General features: G+C 34.5%; 1 protein-coding gene across 2 annotated transcripts in view; it reads right to left on the bottom strand.

Annotated features, from left to right (window-relative positions):
- EPS15 (epidermal growth factor receptor pathway substrate 15) overlaps positions 1 to 24,305 on the bottom strand; it is a 106,582-nt gene that overhangs the window by 58,434 nt on the left and 23,843 nt on the right. For both annotated transcript variants that reach the window (XM_004678995.2, XM_012722318.1), the window contains exons 3-11: positions 23,379 to 23,468; positions 22,369 to 22,416; positions 20,018 to 20,113; positions 16,300 to 16,365; positions 15,563 to 15,688; positions 12,840 to 12,899; positions 4,884 to 4,973; positions 3,843 to 3,988; positions 2,169 to 2,325 (exon numbers count right to left, since the gene is read on the bottom strand). In XM_004678995.2, coding sequence (XP_004679052.1) covers positions 2,169 to 2,325; positions 3,843 to 3,988; positions 4,884 to 4,973; positions 12,840 to 12,899; positions 15,563 to 15,688; positions 16,300 to 16,365; positions 20,018 to 20,113; positions 22,369 to 22,416; positions 23,379 to 23,468 — 879 coding nt within the window. The remainder of the gene's footprint in view (positions 1 to 2,168; positions 2,326 to 3,842; positions 3,989 to 4,883; positions 4,974 to 12,839; positions 12,900 to 15,562; positions 15,689 to 16,299; positions 16,366 to 20,017; positions 20,114 to 22,368; positions 22,417 to 23,378; positions 23,469 to 24,305) is intronic.

A 24,305-nucleotide genomic window follows, 5' to 3' on the forward strand; every position in this document is an offset into this window, starting at 1 on the left:
AAGTCCGCAGGTAATACCACAGCAAGTTAGAAGATTAGTGTACTATAGTTAGTACAGTTCGTGTCACTTCTCAGTTACTGACACAAAATTAAATTCCCATTCGAAAGCAATAAAATGGTATCCTATCAGGAAGCATAAAAATAAGTAAATAAAACAATATGCTACCGGCTAACAGAATATGCAATATAAGAAGGGTATCTGAAGAAAAATGTAGTGTATCCCCTTCTTTCCAAATACCTTATCTCACACTATTTTGTGTACTACACAAAATCTACACATTGGTTAGTTTAAGTGGAACAAAAGAACCCATGAAAGACAAGTTAAAAAGCATACAAGGATAAAGTAACACATGACAAAAGCATGCTATTTAGATAGTTTCTCTGCATCAATTTTGCTTCATAAAAAACCTGTAATATCAAAGTGTATCTTGTAAACCAAAAACTGTAATGCTAAAAAGGCATAAAGTAAAGCTCTAACCTTGAGAGAGTAGTTAAGAAACTGACAGTACAAGAAAGGCGAAAAGCAGAGTGCTGCAGAATGGAAAAAATAGTCCAAACTAGAAAAAACACAGAAAGGAAAGCAACATTCAAAAAAAGATTAGTCAAAGCTGCAAAAAATGCAGTACTAAAAAAAAAGTCATATTATAAAGAGAAGAGATTGTTTGAAAGACAAAACAAATGCAGATTTTATTTAAGGTTAAAAATTTTTGTTACTAGATAAGACAACAGCAAAAATCCCATTTTAATGACTAATAATAAGTGATAGACAAAGGTGTCTGTGCTCTAGTGAATGGACTCTACAGAAATCATTATATTAAAATTTCTGTATAGAGCAGCTGCAACCTGAAGTATCTAATCTTATTGAAACTTCAGGAATATTGCTTCAGGAATTTCTGTTATACCTGTCATTGTGTCAGTGGAAAATTTAGTATATTTAAAATAAAGGCAGCAAATGGAGAAAAATTAGTCTACATAGATTAAAAAAAGGGCGAAACAATACAGCCTACATAACTGAGATAGTTATATTAAAAAGCATAAATACAAATATGTAACCTGTAGCCTTCTCCACAACTTAGGGGACCCATTCTCTATATATCACAAGAAATCTCAAATAATTCACAAAATGCTTGCCCCCTCAAAAAAAAAAAAACCCTTAGAAAGCAAACAATCAAATATTTCAAAAACTCTTACAAGTACATTCTATATGTGCTGACTATAAATTTCCATTAAGTTGACTTAGAAAAAAAATCCAATTTTTGACTTCTACTTGGTTTGTTAAAATGGGATTTTTAACCTATGTGACAAAATTAATGCAAAACCAAGATATTTAACTGACATTAAAAACTGCCTCCTTAAGTCACAACTTTTACAACTCCTATTATATATGACTCTAAAGAATCACTATGGCAATGATACAAAATGGTAGTAAAAATACAGTTTACATTTTTAAGGCAAGTAGATACTAGAATATGTAAGTCATTATAAATCTTTATTAAGCCAAGATACCATAAATCTTGCACTATAACAGGAAAAGTTTCTAGAGAGGAGAGTAATCAAGGCACAATATGGCCAAAACAATGTAATTTTGAAAATTACCATTGCTGACCTGAAACCAAAAATAACTATAACTTGCTTCCCACTATTCTGGAATTTGGCCATATGTCCAAGAACAGAGGGTCATCTATAACAGCAAAAACCATACTGAGTTATATTCAACATGGTGTTTACTTTGGGTTTTTTTTTTTTTTGTAAAGTTTAATACCAAGAAATCATAATCTACTAGACTTTGTTTTCAAATTCATATTATCTTCTTTAAGAGTGAGTCATCAAATAAACCACAAATTAATTCTTAATAACTTTTATTTAAATTTCACAACCTATTCACAAAAATTGATTTATAAATCCAAGAAAGGAAAAACAGCGCATGTTTTCAATTGTAATACTGGAAATACGGTTGACATATGTATAATGATTGGTAATGAGCAACAGTCCAAAAATATTATACAAGACATACAAGCATATTTATAGGCAAAAACTTAAACTATAAACAGAATACTGTCCTGCTCCTAATTTTTTTTTTCTTCATTTCTCCATTCAAATTGAATCTGTCATCAGATATAGCACTTATTCCTTTTTGTTAATGTAGTCAGCTTTTTTAAGTTCTCTTACCTTTTGTATACTGGCCCTATCTGATGGTGGAATCATCTCAGGAGTAAGACTGTGAGGAGGATCAATGCCCTTCATTAATTTTTGATTGATTAAATGAAAAGCCAAGGCAAACTGATCCTTTGAAAGTTTCCCACAGTCCTTTGTGTCACATAATGCCCTGTAGAAATAAGCAAAATGAACAGTATATAAATGCCACAACTATCATTCAAAAAATGTAGAGAAAAAAATAACATCATTTTTTAAATGATCTGTTGAATGAAAAAACAAAGTCACTCCAACTGGTGTCTTGCCCAACACTCCCTCAAATGTTCGAAGAGATAAATCAGTTAAAGAGGCAAAAAGAGAGAATGTTCACCCTGGTGCTGAGCAAGGGTTTACATTGTGCTTTCTTACCAGTTTCCAGAGCCATGCAAGAGTAAAAGAAGTGTTGAGTCAAAGAACCAACATTCTCTTACTTTTCAAGATTTGCAACATTTAAAGATGTTAAAGATGAAATCTAAGCCTTAACAAATTTAGTGACATTAGAATGATTCTAAAACAAAAAACACTTCCATGTCGGCTGACTTCCTGTAATAGAGTAGGAAGACAGAGGATCAACAAGTCAAAGCGGAAATAACAACTGCCAATGGAAATCACATGAGGAGAGGCAGCAATCCAGAAAGCTTTACAAACTCACTTGAAGAGAAACAGCAAATGTTTTATTCCATTTTCTTTTTTTTGAAAATTCAGCTTTGTGAAGTCCTGATCTGTTTGATTCATTGAAAACCAATGTGGCCTGACGAAGACTACAGGTCATGGTGTCTACGAAACCTTGAATTCCAGTTTTGTTTTGTTTTTTGCTTGTGATCTTGGACAGTATTTTTTAACTTCTCCTAGTTTTTTTAATCATAAAGTGAAGACAACACCCATTTTGTAAGGTGACGATGAGAATTAAAAATAAAACACATAAAAAGTCTGGGCAAGATGTAAAACCCATGACAACTGCCATTTATTAGGCATGGTTCCTAGACTAAGCAATTGAAAGGGGCAGTTTTATTAGTTATACACATTTAACCTTGCCCAGACTTGAGTTTTTATTCCTTTTAAAGCTTATCTACTGTTCTCTATTGTCACTTTCTAAGCTTATTTTTCTAATTATTTGGTTCCACTTCTGATGTTTGCTGCCATTTGAAAGTTTCAAGATAAATCTCTGGTAGAGTAAGGTGGATTGGCAGCAGGCACACTTATAAAGCATTATCGTATCATTTAATGTGCAATTCACTGGAACTGCAAACTAAAACTAAAGTTTATCATTTTTAAAGATCAACTGTGTAATTCTTGTGCAAGGATAAAAGCAGGCAAACACCCTAAAGAATTTTAGGTATATACCTTGAAGACGTTTTTATATTGTTTAAGTTTCGTATTTGTGGGTTCTCCTTTAAAAGTTTAAGTTTAATTAATTAAACTAAATTAAAAACAGAGGATACGATTTAAAATTCTAATAACAATTAAGCAATGCTGTTAATCTTGTAACTTCAGGTAATCCATCTCAAGCTTTTGCCAGTTATCTAAGAGAAATGCTCAGGTTTAAATACAAAGATAAACTGTCCTATTTGCAAATGACTAAAAATGAGAGCACAAAAAACTGAAGTGACACAAAACCAAATCTTTTTATCTAAATTTAAATAGTCTTACCAAATATGGGCTAGTAAGGTAGAAGGTAAACCTGTCTTCAGAAAGATTTCACGGACTTCCAATCCTGATACAAATCCATCCATATCTTTATCAGTTTTCAGGAAAATTTCATCATATTTAGCTTTTTCTGCAGGGGATACAACCCACTATAGTAGGGAAAGAAAAAATTATATACATACATACACACACATATATATATATATATATATATATATATATATAGTATTTCTGCCAAAATAAACCTTCTAAATGTCACTCTTTCAACCCATAACTGCCCCAAATTAAGAACAATTCTAACCTACAAACTACAGCAACTGTGTATTCGCTTCCATCACACTCCAATCAAAACCATGGAGAAGAAAATATTATCTAAGAACAATACAGGTTAGTTGGAACTATTTTACATTTTACTTTCTCATCTTTTAATAAATTTAAGCACAATTAACTCTTGGCTTGTGAATGACAACATGTATATATGGGTGATTGGGATAGTCTGTATTAACAAAATATTCAGGTAATTCTCAATCTCCAGCTTTTATAATTTCATTTGGCATTCTGAGCTACAACCAAACTAACTAAAGGATGAAGAAGGAAAAAAGTCTTCAACAATCCCAAATTGGAAAAGTTGAAACTGAAGAATTAAGAGTTAGCTAGAGATTAAACAAACAAAAACACCTATTAACTATGTCAGAGAAAGCTTGCCATATTAGCTATCTCCACCTTTAGGGACACCAAGGGAATGCCAATAAAATGGCCATATGACCTAAGAGCAAATGCAGGAGGATTATCTGTCTTTGTGATATCACATTGCGTGAGTTCAACCAGAGGGAGCTCCAAATCTTTGATTTAGACTGATGTTTCTATCTTCACCAAGTAATCAACTGATAAAAGCCATGCACTTTGTTAAAAAAAAAAAAAAAGTCTTTTAACAGTGATTAATCTACCTGTTTTAATGGTGGGTTGGTAGGTTAAAGTAGGTGGTAAGAGTTCCTTTGATAATGCGAAAGATGAGATCAAATTCATACAGTCTGATATACTGACCGTTTTTCTCTTAGAAGGTGGCACCAAGCCTGGTGGCAGTGACATTGGCACAGGTTCTTTCTCCAATGCACAGTATACCAAACACATGGCCTTTAAAATAAAAGAACCAGGGTCAAATACATTAAAGTAATTTAACAACATTCACCCGTTGATTTGACTACTGTTCAACAATAAAACATCTTCAAGTTGTTTAAGGACATGTAATCTGAGTGTGTTTCATCTTGTAGGTGTAACTATATCAAAATGTAAGAAAATTTCAACATATTTAGCTTTTGTACAATGAAGTTAAAAAAATCAGGCTGGGAAGAAAAGAAGAAAAAGAAAGAAAAAGACGAAAGGGAAGAAAGAGAAAAGTAAAGGAATCAAAGCTAAGCAATGTTTAGGAAGATAGCCTTAGTAGCCAAAATTTTAGACACTCATATGTCAGCTAAAGTTATTGCAATGTCATAAGCAATTACCTTGGTTAAAAAAAAAAAGAAAAAGAAATTGCAGAGCTAATCACTAATACATAAAAGTTCCTAGGGGATCTCCCTGGTGGCGCAGTGGGTTAAAGCACAGCACTGAGAAGCTAAAGTTACTTCAGCATGAGTTTGATTCCTGTCCCGGAGGTGACCCACATGGCGTGGCAGGCCTCTCCTGACCCACCCACTGCTCCCCTCAGTAGTGTACTTTGTTGATCTGCCTGTTCTGCTCCCCACTCTGTCTCAGGTGACTGCTCCTCTGGCCTGTACCCCAGTTCTGTATGCATAAATAAATAAATCTTAAAAAAAAAAGTTCCTGGAAGTTAGGAGAAGAAAAAAAAAATCCAATAGAAAAATAGAAAAGGAACACGTACAAACAGTTTACAGGAAAGTGTGTGTTACAAATGATCCCTCAACATTTGAAAATACCTGTAAGAAAACTTCAAGGTAAAACTATATTAAAATATTGTTTTTTACCCAATTGGCAAAAATCCAGTTTGCTAGACTGGGCAAATAAGATCTCTTATCCATTGCTAGGAGTTTAAACCAGTACTGAGCCTATGAACAGCAAATTGGCAACATCTATTAAATTTATTATTTCACCTTTGGTTTAGCAACCTCATATATAGAAATCTATCTTCAGACTTACTAGGCTAACAAAGGAAATACTGTTTGAAAAAGGTTATTAATTACAGAATTGTTTGTATCAGCACCCATGTACTTATCAATAGAAAATTGGATTTAAAAATTATGGTACAGAGGCCTCCCTCGTGGAGCAGCTGGTTAGGATGAAACACTGCAAACTGGCCGTAGCAGCTTCAGTGTGAGCTTGATCCCAGGCACGGAAGGTGATCCACATGGCATAGCAGACCTCTCCTGACCCACCCACTGCTCCCCTCAGCAGTGTACTTCATTGATCTGCCTCTCCTGCTCCCCGCTCTGTCCCTGGTGACTCCTCTCACAGCCTCTGCACTTCTGACTTCTGAGTTCTATACGCATAAATAAATCAATCTTAAAAAAAATAATAATGGTACATCCATACATCCATACAATAAAACACTATAAAGTTTTTTTTTTTCCTAATGGGAAAAATTGTGCACCTTAACTGGGCAGTACTTTAATAGGTACGCACAATTGTACAAATTCATTAAATTACATATTTAGAATGAATGCAGTTCATTATCTGTAAAGTATTCCTCAATTAAGTTGACAAGGAAAAAAAATCATGTAATTTTCTACATGAATAGACATAAGGTATACTGTTAATCATGAAAAATTATACATGCAACAGTGTGCCAGTGCTTTATTACAGTGTGGTATCTTTTGTGTTATGGGAAAAATAATTATTCATATTTATTTATATTTCCTCTAAGAAATTCTAGGAAGAGAAACAAAAAAAGACTAAGAAAAGTGGCTGGTTATAGAGTAGATATAAATGGAGAAGTTGGGGGTAAAGATGCGACTGAGATTATGTTTCCCCATTGGGTATCTTCTTGTACTATAAATTTTGAAACATAAGAATGATTCAGAAATTTTACCTATTAAAAATATTTTTAATTATTAAATACACAAACCACTTATACAAAATAGGACAACCTGCATATATAAAATATCCCAAGCTATACACCTCCATTTTAAAGATTTCAAAGCAACTAATTCAAGACTTTCAAATGTATGAAATTACTCAAAGCAACTTGGAGCTTCTAGAAAGATTTCAATAGCATCTAGGGGAAGTTTGTGTATTTCTTCTTAATTTCTTTCCCATTGAAATTACAATTCTCTCCAAAAGGAAATTTACTTCTAATTCTAAGTATTATATAAATTAATTAATTCTAAGTAATATAAATTAATATTTATTGAGCACCTAATATTAACAATGCTGAGTCATGATTTCTGATTACTCATGTTTTACAAATGTAGAAACAAAGGCTCAGAAGTGCCAAGTAACTTAACCAATATATTTTTTTAAAGTGACAGGATAGGGCTCAAACCAAGATCTTCTAGTTACAAAGCTCTTGTTTTTTCCAGGTATGATCAGCACAGATAATTTTACAATAACTTGCTCTCTACAGGCAATAAAATCTTTAACCCCTTGGTACCCAAATTTATAGCAGGCATCAGAACTATTCTAGATAGCTTGTTAGAGTACAGATTTCTGGGCTCCACTCCAAGAATTCTAGAATCAGTAAGTCTGGGGTTGAGTCCAAAAATGTGCTTTTCTAGCAATTTTCCAGTTTATTTGATGATGTTTGTCCTGGGACTGCCTAGAACCATTTGACCCAAACAAAGAAATTTCCTGTCCCCATTTACTAACTGATTTAAAGAATTAAATTTCAGTTTCAGAAAAACACAAACTTTCTATTTCTTGGCGAGCACATACCTGCAACTAAATTCTTAATACAGTAATGTTACTTGATGGCACTGACTAAGAGAAGTGACTAATATGCATTAAAGGTCAACAATGCTCCTGCTACAGATGGGAGTCATTTCCTGGAAGAATGGACACTAGAAGCAAAAAAGCACTGTCAGCCATCTGCTGCAAACAGACAACACATTTTTTGAAAGTTAAAAAAAAGTTTTAATTTCATGTTGCCCTGAAAATTGTTTGCCTGACAAAACTGAAGCCAAAATTTTTTCCACCAAATAAAAGAGAGTGAACACTATACCTCCAGATTGTGATTTCTGTTTAATTATTTTGTACTTTATCCTAGTCCACAGAAACAAACACAGCACAGCAACTAAGTCAAATGATGCAATACACGCACACACATAAATACAGCCTCCAACTAGTTTTTGAACTTCAATGTAGTTGTAAATGCATTTACAGATATCGACACTTAACTAAGAAGAATTTAGAGTACCTTTTTTTTATTTCAATTAAAAGCATGAAAAACTTAAACTTACTTATGGATAGTAAGGGAAGAGGGAATTCAGTTATAATGATGCAATTAATTAACAGTAGCACCTTACTTTGATTTTTTTTTTCATTCTTTATGCTTTTTAAATGGGAGCATTTTAAGAGCATAGAAAGAAATTTCAGTGGTCATTACAATCACCTGAAAAGTTCGATAAACCACAAGTATTTTAAATGACCCTACTCCAACACTTGGATTCAGTTAGTTTGGGACAAGGCCCAAGAATGTGTGCTTCTAATAAATTCTACAGTGATGTTCATGTTGCTTATGGGAGAATATTTTTGAGAACAATTATTTTATGAGTTTTTTAAAAGCTTACTTGCTCACCAATCCACTTTTGAACTTTGCAACTAATAAACTCAGATGCTAAGGTACTTCATCTGCAATGAAAATGTCAGGTTTTCCAAGTAGTAAATTTCTCTTCTTTATGTAGTTCAACAACATGTTTACTGATAAATTTCTAGCAACTAAGCATTGCGCTGATCACTTAAAATATGAAAGTAAAAAGATCTCTCCCTTTTATACCAAAAGAGAAGCAACAAAAAAATATAACAAGTTAATTTCAATACAATGTGAACATGCTAACATATAGTGGAGTACAGGTCCTTTATTAGTTCCTAAGTGTCAAAAACTCTTCACATTATGGTGACCTTACAAATGCTTCTACTAAAAATTTAGATCATTTCAGTCTAAATTCTCTTACAAAAAGAGAATGGGAAAAAACAATGGATAGACATGAATTCAGATTACAAAGTAAAAATATCATGAGTTATCTCTCCAGATTATAGAGTAGGAAAAGGGAAAAATAGTAACTTTATATCAGAAAAATGAGGCAAACATCACTTTAACCTAGTGATAAAGGTTAAAATCACCAGAAACTATATCATACAGAATCATGTACTCCCTGATAAAAGAGAAAGGGCCCTCCCGGGTGGTGCAGCAGGTGAAAGCACAGCACTAAGAAGCTAAAACCACTTCACGTGAGTTCGATCCTGCCCCGGAGGTGATCCACGTGGCACAGCTGACCTCTCCTGACCCACCCACTGCTCTCCTCAGCAGTGTACTTTGTAGATCTGCCTGTTCTGCTCCCCACTTTGTCTCTGGTGAGTCCTCTCACCACCCCCGCACCTCTGGCCTGTACCCCAGTTCTGTATACATAAATAAATAAATCTTGAAAAAAAAAGAAGAAGAAGAAAAAGAAGTAGCCTAGGAAAAGGCTGCAGGACAGATAACCATATTTATTTGCTTACCTTCACATATACTACTGTTCATTATGTAAGGATAATATTACTCCCCACTTATCCTATGTTAAAATAAATGGTACTTTTAAATTATTTATTTATTTTAAGATTTATTCATTCATACAGAACTGGGGTACAGGCCAGAGATGCGGAGGGTGAGAGGACTCACCAGAGACAGAATGGGGAGCAGAACAGGCAGATTGATGAAGTACACTGCTGAGGGGAGCAGCGGGAGGGTCAGGAGAGGTCTGCCTCGCCATGTGGATCTCCTCCAGGGCAGGCGGGGATCGAACTCATGCGGAAGTTGCTTAAGCTTCTTAGTGCTGTGCTTTAACCCGCTGCGCCACCAGGGAGGGCCGGTACTTTTAAATTTTTAATCTGTTTTATGAGGGAAGAAATATCTCTCAATACATCTTACCAATGGTTATGTTTTGTCCCAATATTCTTAACAGAAAAAAAAATGTATAAAAGTTAGTATATTAGCATTTGATAGTAGTTTACATCTCTTTAAAAAAACACCTTTCCCAAAAACATATCATAAACTCTTATTCAATCCTTGATATGTAGATAACTTTTGTGAGAAGGGTTACAAAAAAAGTGTCCTTTTTGTGAGGACACTTATGAGAGGGTGTCATCCCCTGAGACTTCCTATCACCCTAATTAAAATAAAAAAGACTAGGAATCTATGACATCAACTCTCATTAAATTTCCATTTCTGAATAATTATTTCAGATGTGATATGTATTCTGCACATCACATTTTGTTTTTTTGGAATATAGATAGTATGAAATGACAAAAAAAGACAAACTTAAAGTGAAACAATAAAATCAATACAGTGCAGATAGAGGTCTAATAGTTTCTAAATAGAAATGTTAACAGATTCAGGGGATGTATGCTAAATAGGTAAAAAGCTGAGTAACATGAACAAAGAGGGTCAGGAAAAGACAAAACTTACAAACTAACAGCTGACCTGAGGCATATAGGAGGGGAGGAGGAGAGTAGAGGATCAAATCTAGGGAGGGAAAAGCAACTGGGATGATGGTGATGGGTCACTGGTGCTATGGTGGCAGTGATGGAGGAAGGAATGCAGGGGAGGCACCACAAGACTGAGTCACACAACGGGGATAAGGAGAAGGGGCTAGTGCAGCAATTGACACAGCCATAAAATCAAGATCCTCAGGCACCAAAGCCAGGTGCCTGGTGCCCAGGTAAAGATAAGGACATGAAGATGGAGATGAAGCTCACTCTGGAATCTCTGATCCTCTCAGATTCTCTGCAAAGTCAGCAAACATAGGCTCACCAGGCGTAAGCCCCTCCTAGAGAGAAGCTGTCTATATCAGGGCAGTCTCTCCACCAGCATGGGGCAGCCGCTCCTCTGCCCACCTGTGCCCACCTGTGCTTCTTTCCACCCCCTCTCTCCCTCTGCAGGGCAGCAGCCTCCTGCCTGCCCGTGACCATGCCAGGACTTCTCTGCCTTGACCCCCTAAGCAGAGGCCTCTCTCCTAAGGCCACCTGACTGCAACCATGCGGGTCTCTCTCTGCAGACCTGTCCCTTCAGGAGCAGCTATTCCTGCCCACTTGCACCTATGCAATGTCTTTTCCTCTCCTGTCTCTCTCTAATAAACTTTCTCTTTAAATATAACTGTCTGTGAAGAATCTCACCATGTGCTGCTAAAAGGGGAGCTCTGGTGAAACCTTTCCCAGAATGAACCCAAGGGCCCCAAACTCAAAAAACATCAGTAGGAGTACTGTGGGGACTACTCCTGAAGGGAGAAACCAAGTACTATGTGAAAAGGACAATGATGTAAGGAAGTAACAAATTAAAAAAAAAAAAACAAAACTTGGTAACAAAGAAAATCTTCACAAATGTTTTTAAACAGAAATTTTAAAGATTAAGTTCCAGTTATATTGTTATTATTATTTATATATATATCTTTTACATCATTGTGTATGCTCTATAAAATTCCCATCATCAATAAAACACAGTGAACCATCACCATAGTCCCTTGTGCTGTTTTCTGCCCTGTTTTGATCTCTTATCTGCCTAACAAGCTTCAGCCAACGACTGCAGCACCAGCTGGACCCACAGTCATCCAGGGAGCTCACCCATATGACCCCACAGACGGTTCCTGTCTCACCACTGTTCAAAATGCCTGTTCTGTCTCTGCTTTGTCTCTGGTGAATCCTCTCTAACCTACTGCAACTCTGGCCTGTACCCCAGTTCTTGTATGCACAAAGAAATAAATATTAAAAACAAAAAGCATATACAAGAGCAACAAAAACCAAGCAAATTTAGCAACTCTGAAATCAGTAAACATTTCCAGATGATCACAGAAAACTAAAAGTTATCTAAAAAGTGATTATACCAATAGCTACGGAATCCAGCTAAACTAGTATTCAAGTGAAAATATGTCCTTTAAACACTTTCAATTTTAAAGATGATTTTGAAAAAGGAACTTAGTATATTATCTTCAGAAATTAAAAGGAATTAAAACAAAAACTGAAGAAGAATGAAACAAAAAGTCAAAATACAACAGAGGACAAGTCAATCCAAAACATGGTTCTTTGAAGAAGTCAACAGCTAGATAAAATCCACTTAAATAAAAAATAAAAGTAACAAAAATACTTTAAATTTGGGATGAAAAAGGAGCACAACCACAGAAGAAATTAAACACAAAAACAGGAGCACAACCCAGAAGAAATTAAATAATGAAATCTGTAGCAACAAATTAAACAGTCAAAGAAAATAAAACAGCAACACTAAATTAACAGAACCTAATTTCAAAATAAGAGTTTAATGGGAAATTAAAGATTTATCATTATGAGTTTGCAGCAGTTTTTTTCTAAACTTTAAGGGAAAAAAATGAATTCAACTTTAATTAGAATTAACTCTCTAGTTTTAAGGATGTGACTTCAGATGTCAAAACATTCTCTATCTTTATAAATGAAGTGAAATGAAAGTGTAAATCATATTTTCCTTCAATGAAGTAATGTGAAAATCTGGGGGTATGCTTGAAGTAAAAGTATTCCCAGTATATCTTAAAAGTCAAGTAAAATGAAGATGGTAAAACTCACACTTTCTATTATACATTTATTTAAAATATTTATTGATGACCTATTAATCTATTATACATTTATTTTAAAATATTATTGATGACCTATTAATTCTAGGTAAAATGTTCGTATCAATTAACATTAGGGAAATACTTTTCCTTTAGGATGAACTAAAAGGGAGAAACATTCACTTGAGAAAACCATTAAGATAGTTAAGATCTTAAAAGCATTAAGATACTTAAAACTGCAACTTTTATATAGGATAAAAGAAAAAAAGATACTTACAACTGCAAACTCATCTCTGTCAAGCATTCCATCATGGTCAATATCACTCAACTCCCAAACCTTAAAATGAAAAATTAATGTTCTTTCATTTCATAAGTACTTATAACCACCAAATACATAAGGGGGGAGGGAGCTTCACCTAAACAATGGAATACCTATTTCTCTGAGAACCTTCAATGATGACAATCATCTTTTGTACTACTATTATAATATATGCTATATTAACATTACTATAAAATAAAACAATTCTTAATACCAAGTATTTTTAAATGTAAATTTCTTTAAATTTTTAAATAAAATAAATAAAAAAATTTTAAATAAGATAAACCATTCCTTTCAAGTATGAAAACAATTATGTACACAGTAGTTGCAAACATTACAATGGTTTCCAAAAACATTGTTTCAGTTAAATCTGTGCAACAACTCCATGAGGAACTATTAATCCTATTTTAGAAATTAAGCTAGATGACTTATCTAGGTTATACAACTATTAAGTAACAAAATCAGTTTTCAATGTAAAGAATTCTAACTAAATCCATCACTGTTTTTCTTACACTACAAACTCTAATCATACAAAAGAAATATCTGATTAATATTGTTTTATCAATCATTGACCAGCTAATGTTCAGGACTTTATCAAAAAAATAAAATAAAATCTAAAAGGTCTTGGAAGAGTTGACCTCAATCTAGAGTGGATTCCATGATTTACATCAGCTAGGAAACTATGTTAAATACTCAAAAAGAAGATACTCAAGTCAATGAGTGAAATTTTACTTGGGGCAGGAAAAGAAAGTGTACTGATAAGAGATAGATAAGTTACAGAGGCTAGTATAAAAAGAAAAAATTAAAATATACATATGTATGTGTATGTATATATCTTTATAAAGCATTATATCTGTAGTTTTGAAATTACACACTGACCACACAATAGAGAAATGGTTAGTAGAAAAAAAAAACAAGCAAAAGTGGCTTTTTTTATGCTAAGTAAGTCAGAAGGAGAAAGTCAACTACTTGACTACACTATAGTCCACATATTTATGACAACATCAATCAAAGATAAAGCCAAAATAACAACTAATCCTAGAAAGCCAACTATAGAACTGAAGCTACCAGAGGGGTTAGGAGAGTGGTGGGAGCAAAGTGGGGAAGGAGCACAAGGAACAATAGTGGAGGACATGGGTGTTTTGGTCATGGATGCCATGTAGTTAACATGAAGAGGGAGACCCTATACCTCTAAAACACAAACAATTTATAATAATGTTATTTCAATTTTTTTTTAAAAAGTGGCTTTTAAATAAAAAGTATTGACTATGTAACCTACTCAACCCTGGCCTAATAGTACCATTCCTAGTGGTATAGTAGTAGTCATTAATATCATTATCATGGCAGCTGGCATTCAATGAGTATATAACATTGTGCTAAGTACTTCACACACTTTATCACATTTAGTTCTTATAACCCTATAAACTGGGAATTAAGCTCATTTTAAAGATTAGGAAATTGAGATATGGTTTCCTAATGATTTGCCCATGGTCACACAACTACGAAATGGTACAGCCAGTATTTGAACCTATGTACACTAAGCAAGGGATTAAACAGCTGGAGGCCCCTCCCTGGTGGTGCAGTGGGTTAAAGTGCAGCACTGCAAAGCTGGCCTAAGCTGGCCTCGGCCACTTAGGTAGGTGTGAGTTCAATCCCCACCCCGAGGTGATCTGCATAGTGCTATAGACCTCTCCTGTCTTGCCCATTGCTCCCCTCAGCAATGTACTTTTTTGATCTGCCTGTTCTGTTCCCCTCTAGCTATAATGAATCCTCTCACTGCCCCTGCAACCCTGGCCTGTACCACAGTTCTGTACACGTAAGTAAATAAATCTTTTTAAAAACTGCAAATTCTGACTTTAAGAAAGAAAGAAAGAGCTGGAGCACTGAAAGCAGACAAAATCTGAATCATGAAAAGTGGTAGAAAGAAATCAGTATGAGAACAGAACAAGAGTGGCTGGCAGTATGTGGAGCCTAGCTAAAGCCAGTCAGTGATCATGAAATTAGATGATGATACCAATCTTATTAGATTTCTTCAGCAGTCCATATGCAACCACTGACAACATAGAAAATTCTCTTCATGCAAAATAGGATTCTCATCAGGCAGGAAGTTAGAATAACATGTCAAAGGGAGTTAAGGATAAATGATAAGCACAAGAAATTGTGGACAAAACAAATTCAAGTTGGCTAAGGAAAAAAGTAAATTCAAAAGATGGGGAAACTAAAGTATTGTAAGATTTAAAGATCTTAATGATGTCAAATAATTACCTTGCAAATATCTAAGAAAAATTATCTAGAAAGACAGGAAGTTCTAGAGAACAAAATGTGATTCAATGAGATGAAAGGATTCCATATGATAAGGTTAGATGATACAGACGTGGCTCTCCAGAAATTAAGTCAAGGAATTGGGAGGACAGAGTATACAATACAAAGCAAATAGGACCTACTACATTACTTAAGGGGCTTAGACATCCACAGCTAATTTCACACACTCATATTTATAAGAGAATAACCAAAAACAGGGATTAATTGGCAATAATTTTACATATTAAATCAGAGTACAAAAAAATTCTGTAATACAGCTTTAAAATAAAATCTGTATATTTTTAAACAATGATCTACAAGTGTTCCTAGTAGACAAAATCAAATTACATAAAAATTACATTTAAGATTTAATATCTTACTCTTCCAAGGATATCCACAGGTAACTTTGAGTTGAGCAATACTGGTTTCACTTTGTCACCAGACAGAAATCCATTCACTGGGCTTAAACTATCAAAAATTGCATCATATTTGGCTTTATCTTCAGACTATAAAATTTTAAAAAGATCACATTAAATAATGGTGAAAAGACTTAACCACAGTTATAAAAATAAGGTCCTCAAATAACAATTTTTAAAATATTATTAAAAAACCCATTTTGCCTCCATGAAAATATATAATAGTAAATAATAATATATATAATATATATAATAGTAAATAATAATTTAAAAGGAAATCCATTCAAGAGTTCAGTATCCTATCCATTCCTTTATGGTTTTGAGAAGAGCATATAATCTAATATTCTCACTTAAACAGTTCTAGACTGGTAGTGAGTTTTATAAGCATATACAACTAGTTAGTAACAGTCTACGACTTTCTATGGTATTAGTTACATTTCAAACTCAAATTTCAAAAAGAAAATCACTGCCATTGAAAAATTTCTCCCAGTTAATTTCTCCCAGTTATCCCAAAGCAAATCTTTCTATCAATAATAACATTACACTTTCTAAAAATCCTGGAAAGTTAAATAACATGAAAAAAACCCCACCATTGTTCATGATTTTCCCAACCAAAGTAAAATTCCTACACTTTTAAGCAGAGAGGGTTATGAGGGTAAGAAGCAAAGTAGAGACAAGGAGAAGAGTCACAAAATACTTACTTTTACAGACCATGGAAGCTCAGCAGCAGAGGGTCCACTGATAAGCAAAGGACTACTGGCATCATGCTAAAAAAGAAAGTAACATACATGAAGGAAATCTTCACATTAAGTAAAAGAAAAAGATTTTGGATTTAAATACATTCACACTAACCAATGATGGTCAATGAACACAGAATACTCTATTATGCACTATTTTACATTACCCTACTAGACATAACTCTAAATACAACAAAACTACCTGTGCTATTATATGCATAAGCAATTATAAATTAACACATATAAGTATTATAGTAGAAGTTCTATTACAACTGAGATCAAGATAAAGAACCTGAATAAAACAAAAAATATTTATGGCCCTGTTAAATAATATGACAAAAACCCAACTTAAGATTTCTATGTTACAAGGGCATGATAACTTTTAATTGCATGTCTAAGTTATTATGGTTATCTGCTTGCAGAGTCAAATGAATTACATTTGAAAAAAATTTTTAAATAATTTTTTAAATAAAAATTTAGGCAACATAAGAGCTCTTTAAGACTGTACGTAAACTTAAAAAGTGCAGAAAAGCACAAAACTAAAGTTAAATTACTAACACACAGGCCAAACACTTTTAAAACACTAAATTTAAGAATAAGCAAGAAACGCTGTAAAACTTTCAGAAAAAAGAGTAGGGTAGGGTGGATGACCTTATAAAATAGAAAAACAAATTCCACATAGGAGAATTAAAACATAAGATTGTAACAGGGAGGACCCAAGAAAAGGGGAGGTTTCTGGTTCCCTGCCCCACCCAGAAGGAGAGTGGAGCTGAGCAGAGAAGAGAGTCTGAGGAAGAAGGAAGCAGGAAAGAGAGCCAGAAGTTGACCTGAGGGAGGCATATGGAGCAGAGAGACATGTAAAGAAACTGTGCTTGCTTCTTAGTGCTGGACTAGTTGAAACAGATGTGGGTGAGAGACCCAGGGGAAGTTTCACTGATTTTGATTTTGCCAATCCCTTTCGGGTGAGTAAAAGTCCATGGGTAAAAGTCCACCCAAAAGGGATTGGCCCAAAGCAAGGCTTAAAAGCCCTCCACAAGCCTAAAACACCTTTTGGACTGAACCCATAGAAAAGGGTTAGAAATGGTCAGACAAGTCTGAGAAAAAGAGCAAAATCAAAATCAAGATAAACGCTGCCAAAGTGAAACTCCCTTTGGGTCTCTCACCCCAACATCTGTTTCAACCAGTCCAGGGCCAAGAAGAAGCAGCAAGCACAGTTTCTTCACATGTCTCTCTGTTCCATGTGCCTCCCTCAGGTCACCTTCTGGCTCTCCATCCTGCTTCCTTCTTCTTCAGACTCCTCTCCAGATTCCTCTTCTCTGCTCAGCTCTACCCTCCTCTGGATGGGGCAGGGAACCTGGGTCCACTCTGTTACAAGACCAGCATATGGACAGATAAATGGGCAATAACAAAAAAATCTAGAGAAACCAAAATACATATCAGAATTTAGCATGTAATTAAGGTGATACTTCAAATCAGTAAGGAAAATAGTAATAATATGTATTATTCAGTAAGTTTTATTAGTTCTATATGGTAACCATTTTGGAAAAATAAAATTTGAATCCATACTCATATCTTCTAGGGCCAACTACTAAATATGGAAAAAGAAACAATTTAAATAACAACAAATCATTTACATACAAAACAATGACATGTTAAAAAAAATCAAGTCAAAGACTAAGGAGGACTCTCCCTGGTGGCGCAGTGGGTTAAAGCACAGCACTAAGAAACTAAAGCCACTTCCACATGAGTTCAATTCCCACCTGCCCCGGCGGAGATCCACATGGCACGGCAGACCTCTCCTGACCTGCCCGCTGCTCTCCTCAGCAGTGTACTTCATCGATCTGCCTGTTCTGCTCCCCTCTCTGTCTCTGGTGAATCCTCTCACCCTCCACATCTCTGGCCTGTACCCCAGTTCCAGATAAATAAATAAATAAATCTTTTAAAAAAAAAAGACTAAGAAAAAAAATTGAAACCCATAATTACTAAAACCTCTAGAACTCAGTATGAACAAGGCCAACACCCAAGAAAAACTGGTCAAAGGTTGGAAAACTGACATTCTACATAAAGGCAATATAGATGTCATAAACATGAGAAACTATTCAACCTCACACTACAAAAACAAATTAAAACTATACTTACACTCCATTTGTTTGTCACCTATTGAACTGATAAAGAATCCAAGAGCTTGACTATGTTAGCAAAAAATGCATTCAGCCAATTGCTGGTAGATTGTTAGACAGTAAGTGTAACAGAGTGGACCTAGGAAAAGGGGAGGTTCCAGGTTCCCTGCCCCACCCAAAGGAAGGTAGAACTGAGCAGAGAGAGGAAGAATCTGAAGAGGAGACTAGGAAGGAGGAAAAAGGATGGAGAATGAGAAGGTGACCTGAGGGAGGCACGTGGAGCAGAGAGACATGTGAAGAAGCAGCTCATGTTTCTTGGTCCTAGACTGGCTGAAATAGATGTGAGTGAGGGGCTCATGGGGATGTTAGTTAATTATGGCAGCGTTTATCTTGATTTTGATTTTGCTCTTTTCCTCTTACTTAGACGGTCTGGCCAATGCTGACCCTTTTCTATGGGTCCCACAGGAAGGTGCTTTAGATTTGTGGCGGGCTCTTTGGACCAATTCCTTTTGTGGAGAATTTTACCCACAGGGGATGGGTAATTTTGAGTGTTTGATTTAGAAATTATATTCTTTGTCTTCTCTGTATTTCACACTAATTGTATTAAAGTTCCTTTCCACCAAAGATCTTATATGTTTTGTCTTGATGCAGCAGATGTAAGAACCTATTTAGAGTGGGCAGGTTTAGGAGTTCAGGGGTGTCCCCCTCCCTGCCCTGTAATGTAATTACTATGGAAGACAGAAGTTACTATATATGTGAAAATTACAAATGCAGAAACTTTTGATATAGTAACTCCACTTCTGAGAATTTATGTATAGTTTTACAAAAGTAAAAAGACAGATGTTCAAGGTTATTCAATGCAGCATTATTTTATAATAAAATATTAGAAACAAGCTAAAAGCTGTTCAACAGTTAAATTTTGCTAAACATTAGAAGTAGGAAATGCTATATACAGCTATAAAAAAATAAGTTTTTCTTATAATGTTATATAAAGATCTCTAAAGCAGGCTACATTATAAAAAGGGAATAAAATCATGTGTCAAGTATGCTATAATTAACACAAAGTGAAGGAATGTGTATGGACATTTCTTTATATATACAAAAAACATCTAGAGAGTCAAATGATATACAAGCAACTAATAACAGCAGTAATCATTAAGAAAGAATATCAAGTAGCTGTATGAAAGGGGAAAATTTTTAATATAGTGATTTTATTTTTCAAATCATGTGATAGCACTTTCAAATTAAATACAATTTAAATTAAAAACATTTCTTACAGGCCCTCCCTGGTGGCGCAGCGGGTTAGAGCACAGCACTGAGAATCTGAAGCCACTTCCGCATGAGTTCGATTCCCGCCTGCCCCGGAGGAGACCACATGGCGAGCCAGACCTCTCCTGGCCCGCCCGCTGCTTCCCTCAGCAGTGTACTTCGTCGATCTGCCTGTTCTGCTCCCCACTCTGTCTCTGGTGAAGCCTCTCACCGCCCCTGAGCCTCTGGCCTGTACCCCAGTTCTGTATGAATAAATAAATAAATCTTAAAAAAAAAAAAAAAACATTTCTTACAAATCTTGGTGGAGGAACAGCCAGGTTCAAGCTATTCAGTGAAACCTCCAATCCATTCTGGGCACATGCCACAAGACGCAAAGCAACAAAGAATTCCTGAGAAAGAAAAGTAATTAGTATTATCAGCATTATCCATCCATGCACATACATAAAATCTAAAAATATAAAATTCACAATTACCCTAAGAGTTTTATAAGCAACAAATTTAACAGCACATTTGCTCGAAACACACTTGCTTTAAAATTGAAAAGAGATCCCAAAGTTGTTCCTAACATTAAAAACAGAAAAAAAATATAATATAAATGGAAATATATTTAAATAAATTATGCTATGTACAGACAGTGGAAATTATACAAAGAATGCTTTAAAAGTATTTAATAATGTTTAGAATGCTTTTATCATTTGAGTGAGAAAATATAATCTGAAAAAAAGTCTTCTCTTCTCTGGATATTATAAATATCATTCAAGTGACTCAATCACTGCTTTCCAGAAAAACTACTAAGAATCATGGTAGCATCTAATACAATTATATAACCACTTAACTTCAAACTATTGAGAAATCTCTCCCAAAGGTCCTTGGATTTCTGGTATCTGAAGTCTCAGTTTAAAACTTAACATGGAAATGAGGAAGTTTAAGCAATTGATTTTCAGCTGTTTTGTGTTAAAGTTGGGTGCAGACTACACATAACAAAAGCCTTTACTCCAGTTATAATTAACTTGCAACTTGTTGATACTGTGGTATAGATGCTGAGAAGAGGGACCCATCCATCATGTTCACCTGTGTATTTCCAAAGCCTGGCTCAAAACAGGTACTCAACAAATACTTGCTGACTCAGTGCACAGCACTCTAGGTTCCCAAATTAAATTAATTTTCCTATGTTTCCCATGTACCACACTGGTCCTTCTGCCCAGGGGTTCCAACAAAGATAACAAATGGGCCTGTAATCTTACTTAAAAGACTGGGTATTCTGACTCTCTCATCTACTTTTTCTCATTTCTTTTCTGAGTTTCTTCCTGCTTCAGCTATCCCTATAGGGGAAGTTAGCTTTTAGTGGCAGAGCTCAGTTAATGTATCAGCATAAAGCAAGATTTGAATTCAATTCTGTCTAACTCCGTAATTTACCCCAAGCAAGGAGAATGTCAAAGTACACTGATGATGTTCAATACCCATATCTACTTTCACAAATTTCTGGTTTATGGGTTTACTTCTGGTGTGTAAATCATTTGGGAGGTCATATGTCTTAGATTAGACTTAGCAAAATATTCAGACTTGATTAGCCAAGAGCATCCTTCTAAATATAATTAGTAATATCATCTTAACCAAATATAATTAGTAATATCATCTTAACACTTAAAATCCAATTTTATTTCCCTATACATACCCAAGATATCATTAAGATACAAAAATCAAAGTCTCTTTGAATGAGAAAAATAAGTTCCATGCTATTGTCTGATTATGTGCCCACAAAATTCCTATGTTGAAATCCTAACTCCCACAAATGACGTTAGTAGAGGTAGAAAGTTTAGGAGGTCCTTTAGCCATTAGGCTAAAGACCTAATGAATACAACTCTTACCTCATAAGGGGTCAGCACGTAGCCCCTCTGACATGTAAGGACACAATAAGATGTCCAAAAGCTGAATGAGGACCCTTACTTTTCCATGTTGGCACTCCAATTTCAGACTTTCAGCTTCCAAATCTGTGATCAATGTACTTCTGCTGCTGAGAAGCCACCCAGGCTACAGTTTATTGTCACACAGTCCAAATAGATTAAGATACTCCAGGAGGACCATGTCATCAAATTAACACTAACTTTTAGTAGTTACTTTAATGTCTATTGACTAGAAATAACATGAAAATTATTATGACACTTGCCTTTTTGCAAAACCCTAATCCTCGTAAAATGAAAATTCTTAAAAGTATTAAAAAACTGCCATTTGCAACGTGATGGACCTAGAGGCTATTACACTTTATGAAATAAGTTAAATAGAGAAAAATAAACACTGTGTGAGTTCACTCAAGTGCAATAAAAAATAAAGTTTTATACAGTAAGACCAACTAATGGTTACCAGAAGGGAAGGAGGAAGGAGGGCAGGTAAATATGGTAAGAGGGGGGAAATTATAAGGCACAAGACAGAATTAGAATTTAATACTGAACTTAATATAGTAGATATACATATATGTGACTTTTAATAACACACACAAGAAACTTAACTATAATAATACAATGTTACTTCAAGGAAAAATAAATAATAAAGCATACAATATAATAATGATTTGAAAAACTAGAAGAAACTGTTGGCTTTGATTCAGAATCACTTGAAAATGTTGTTATAAATCTCTATATCTTACTTGTTTGCTCAGGATACCTTTGCCATCTGTGTCAGCTAAATCCCAAATCTGAAAATTTAGGGGGAAAAAAAAGAGTATCAATCTATATTTTAAACAAAAATCACCTTATAATTAAATCCCTGCAATTTGTAACATCAGCTCTTTGCTAGTCAGATTTAGGAATCATAGAATTAAAAGTGGAAAGAAACCTTAAAGACCACTTAATGGTCTTCACAAAGGCACAAAGATCCATTGAGGTTAAGTGATTTACTCAAGAACATTCAAGGTACCAGGAAAAGAACTGAAACCCCAGCTCTAACTTATAGAATAATGCCTTTTTCACTAACTCAGGTTCTTACTCTGAATCCTCTTTCCTCCAGAGCACTAGTTTTAGATCCTTATTAAGCTGATATTCTTTATGGGCACGTTGAAATACTTAATGTTTATTTGCAAATATTTTAATTATTAGTAGTACATTATAATAATTACTATTAAATAGTATTTTTAATAGTTTTCAAGTTATTAAATATGCCAAAAATTTTTCATAGTCAAAAATTATAATTTTTTAGTATCTTAAATATAATTCAATATCCTGTATAAGGACTCACAAGGAAAGGGACTTTCCACCTCTCTGTGTTCTTTCCTAAGTCTTTCATCCCCACTCTACTTACCAAATATTTAGCACAGTTAAAAACTGTTATAAAAGAGGAAGTAGGGATACAGATAACTCTGAGTGAATGGCAAGGTTCCTACTCTGTACTGCTCTCCCCACAAATCCCAAATGTACTATTACTAGCTCATTTCATTCCACTAAAATGTAATTTGTTTTCAAAAAAAATCTAAAAAACACCTTATTTTTCAAGACAGTAAATAAATTACTGCACCAGAGATTCCTTCCAGGCCATTACTGTAACTGCCTCTATGACAGCTCTAACATCAAAGTTTCTTGATAGTAGCTTTCTGAATTTATATCCAATTCATCTACATTGCTGAATAGTCATTATAATCTAGTTATAATGAACAAATACTACCTTTCCAAGTATCAAGTCTGGAAGCCCTGATTTTTTCAGGAAAACAGCAGCATCAGAAGCCAACACCCTTCCAGTATTGCTGGTATCGACCTGAAAAGATGCAAACTGTTAAGTTGACAACCAAGAGAAGACAAATGTATCACCTTTACCTGCCTGTAAATGGGAACTAGCTTTTTCAAGAAAGGAACAGGAAGCCTTTGACTAACAAAGGCCATGAAGAATATGGATGGTCACAAGTAGAGCACAATCTAGATAGCACTGGCAATCATGTTCAGAGAAAGTAAAGCAAATTAGTGGATTGCTAACATTAAAGCATATTTTGACTTCAAGTCTTCTATAGATGCTATTTAAATGCCAAAAAATTTAAATGGCAATGACAGAAAAACTTAAATGGCAGCAGACAAATGTAATAGCTGCATGTGTTACCTGCTTTTCTCAAACATCTTTATATCCTTAACTTGTTTTTAATTTTTATTCTTAGATATTGATATTTTTAAAACTCAAAGCAATATCAGCAATGATCTACAATACATTTAAAGAAGCATTTTTAAAACTGGTTAAGTTCCTAATGCACATTAAGGGGTAAAACATTAAATGATGAGGACTTTCCTTTAAGATAGAATGAGGTCACCAAGAACAGAAAAACAGTCCAAAAAAATAATGATTCTTACTTCTTTTACTTTCTTAATGGTTTCCTAAAGTAAAGTTCTATTTGTAAAAATGAAAGTAAATTTGAAAAAGCCATGGGAAAAGTAATATGATATCAGGATATTTTTAAGTTAGTTGTTTTTCCAGTTTAGTTAAAAGATTGTTTGCTGTAAACATATACAAAGCATTCCAGACAAGCCAATCCCAGCAACAAGAGGAAATTCTTTCCAGTGCTAGACCATGGCATAAATCAAGCACTCAGCAAAAAAAAAAAAAAAA

This window comes from Condylura cristata, unplaced genomic scaffold (genome assembly GCF_000260355.1).
Source record: "Condylura cristata isolate star-nosed mole 26May11 unplaced genomic scaffold, ConCri1.0 scaffold00008, whole genome shotgun sequence".
In the NCBI taxonomy this organism is placed as follows: Eukaryota; Metazoa; Chordata; class Mammalia; order Eulipotyphla; family Talpidae; genus Condylura; species Condylura cristata.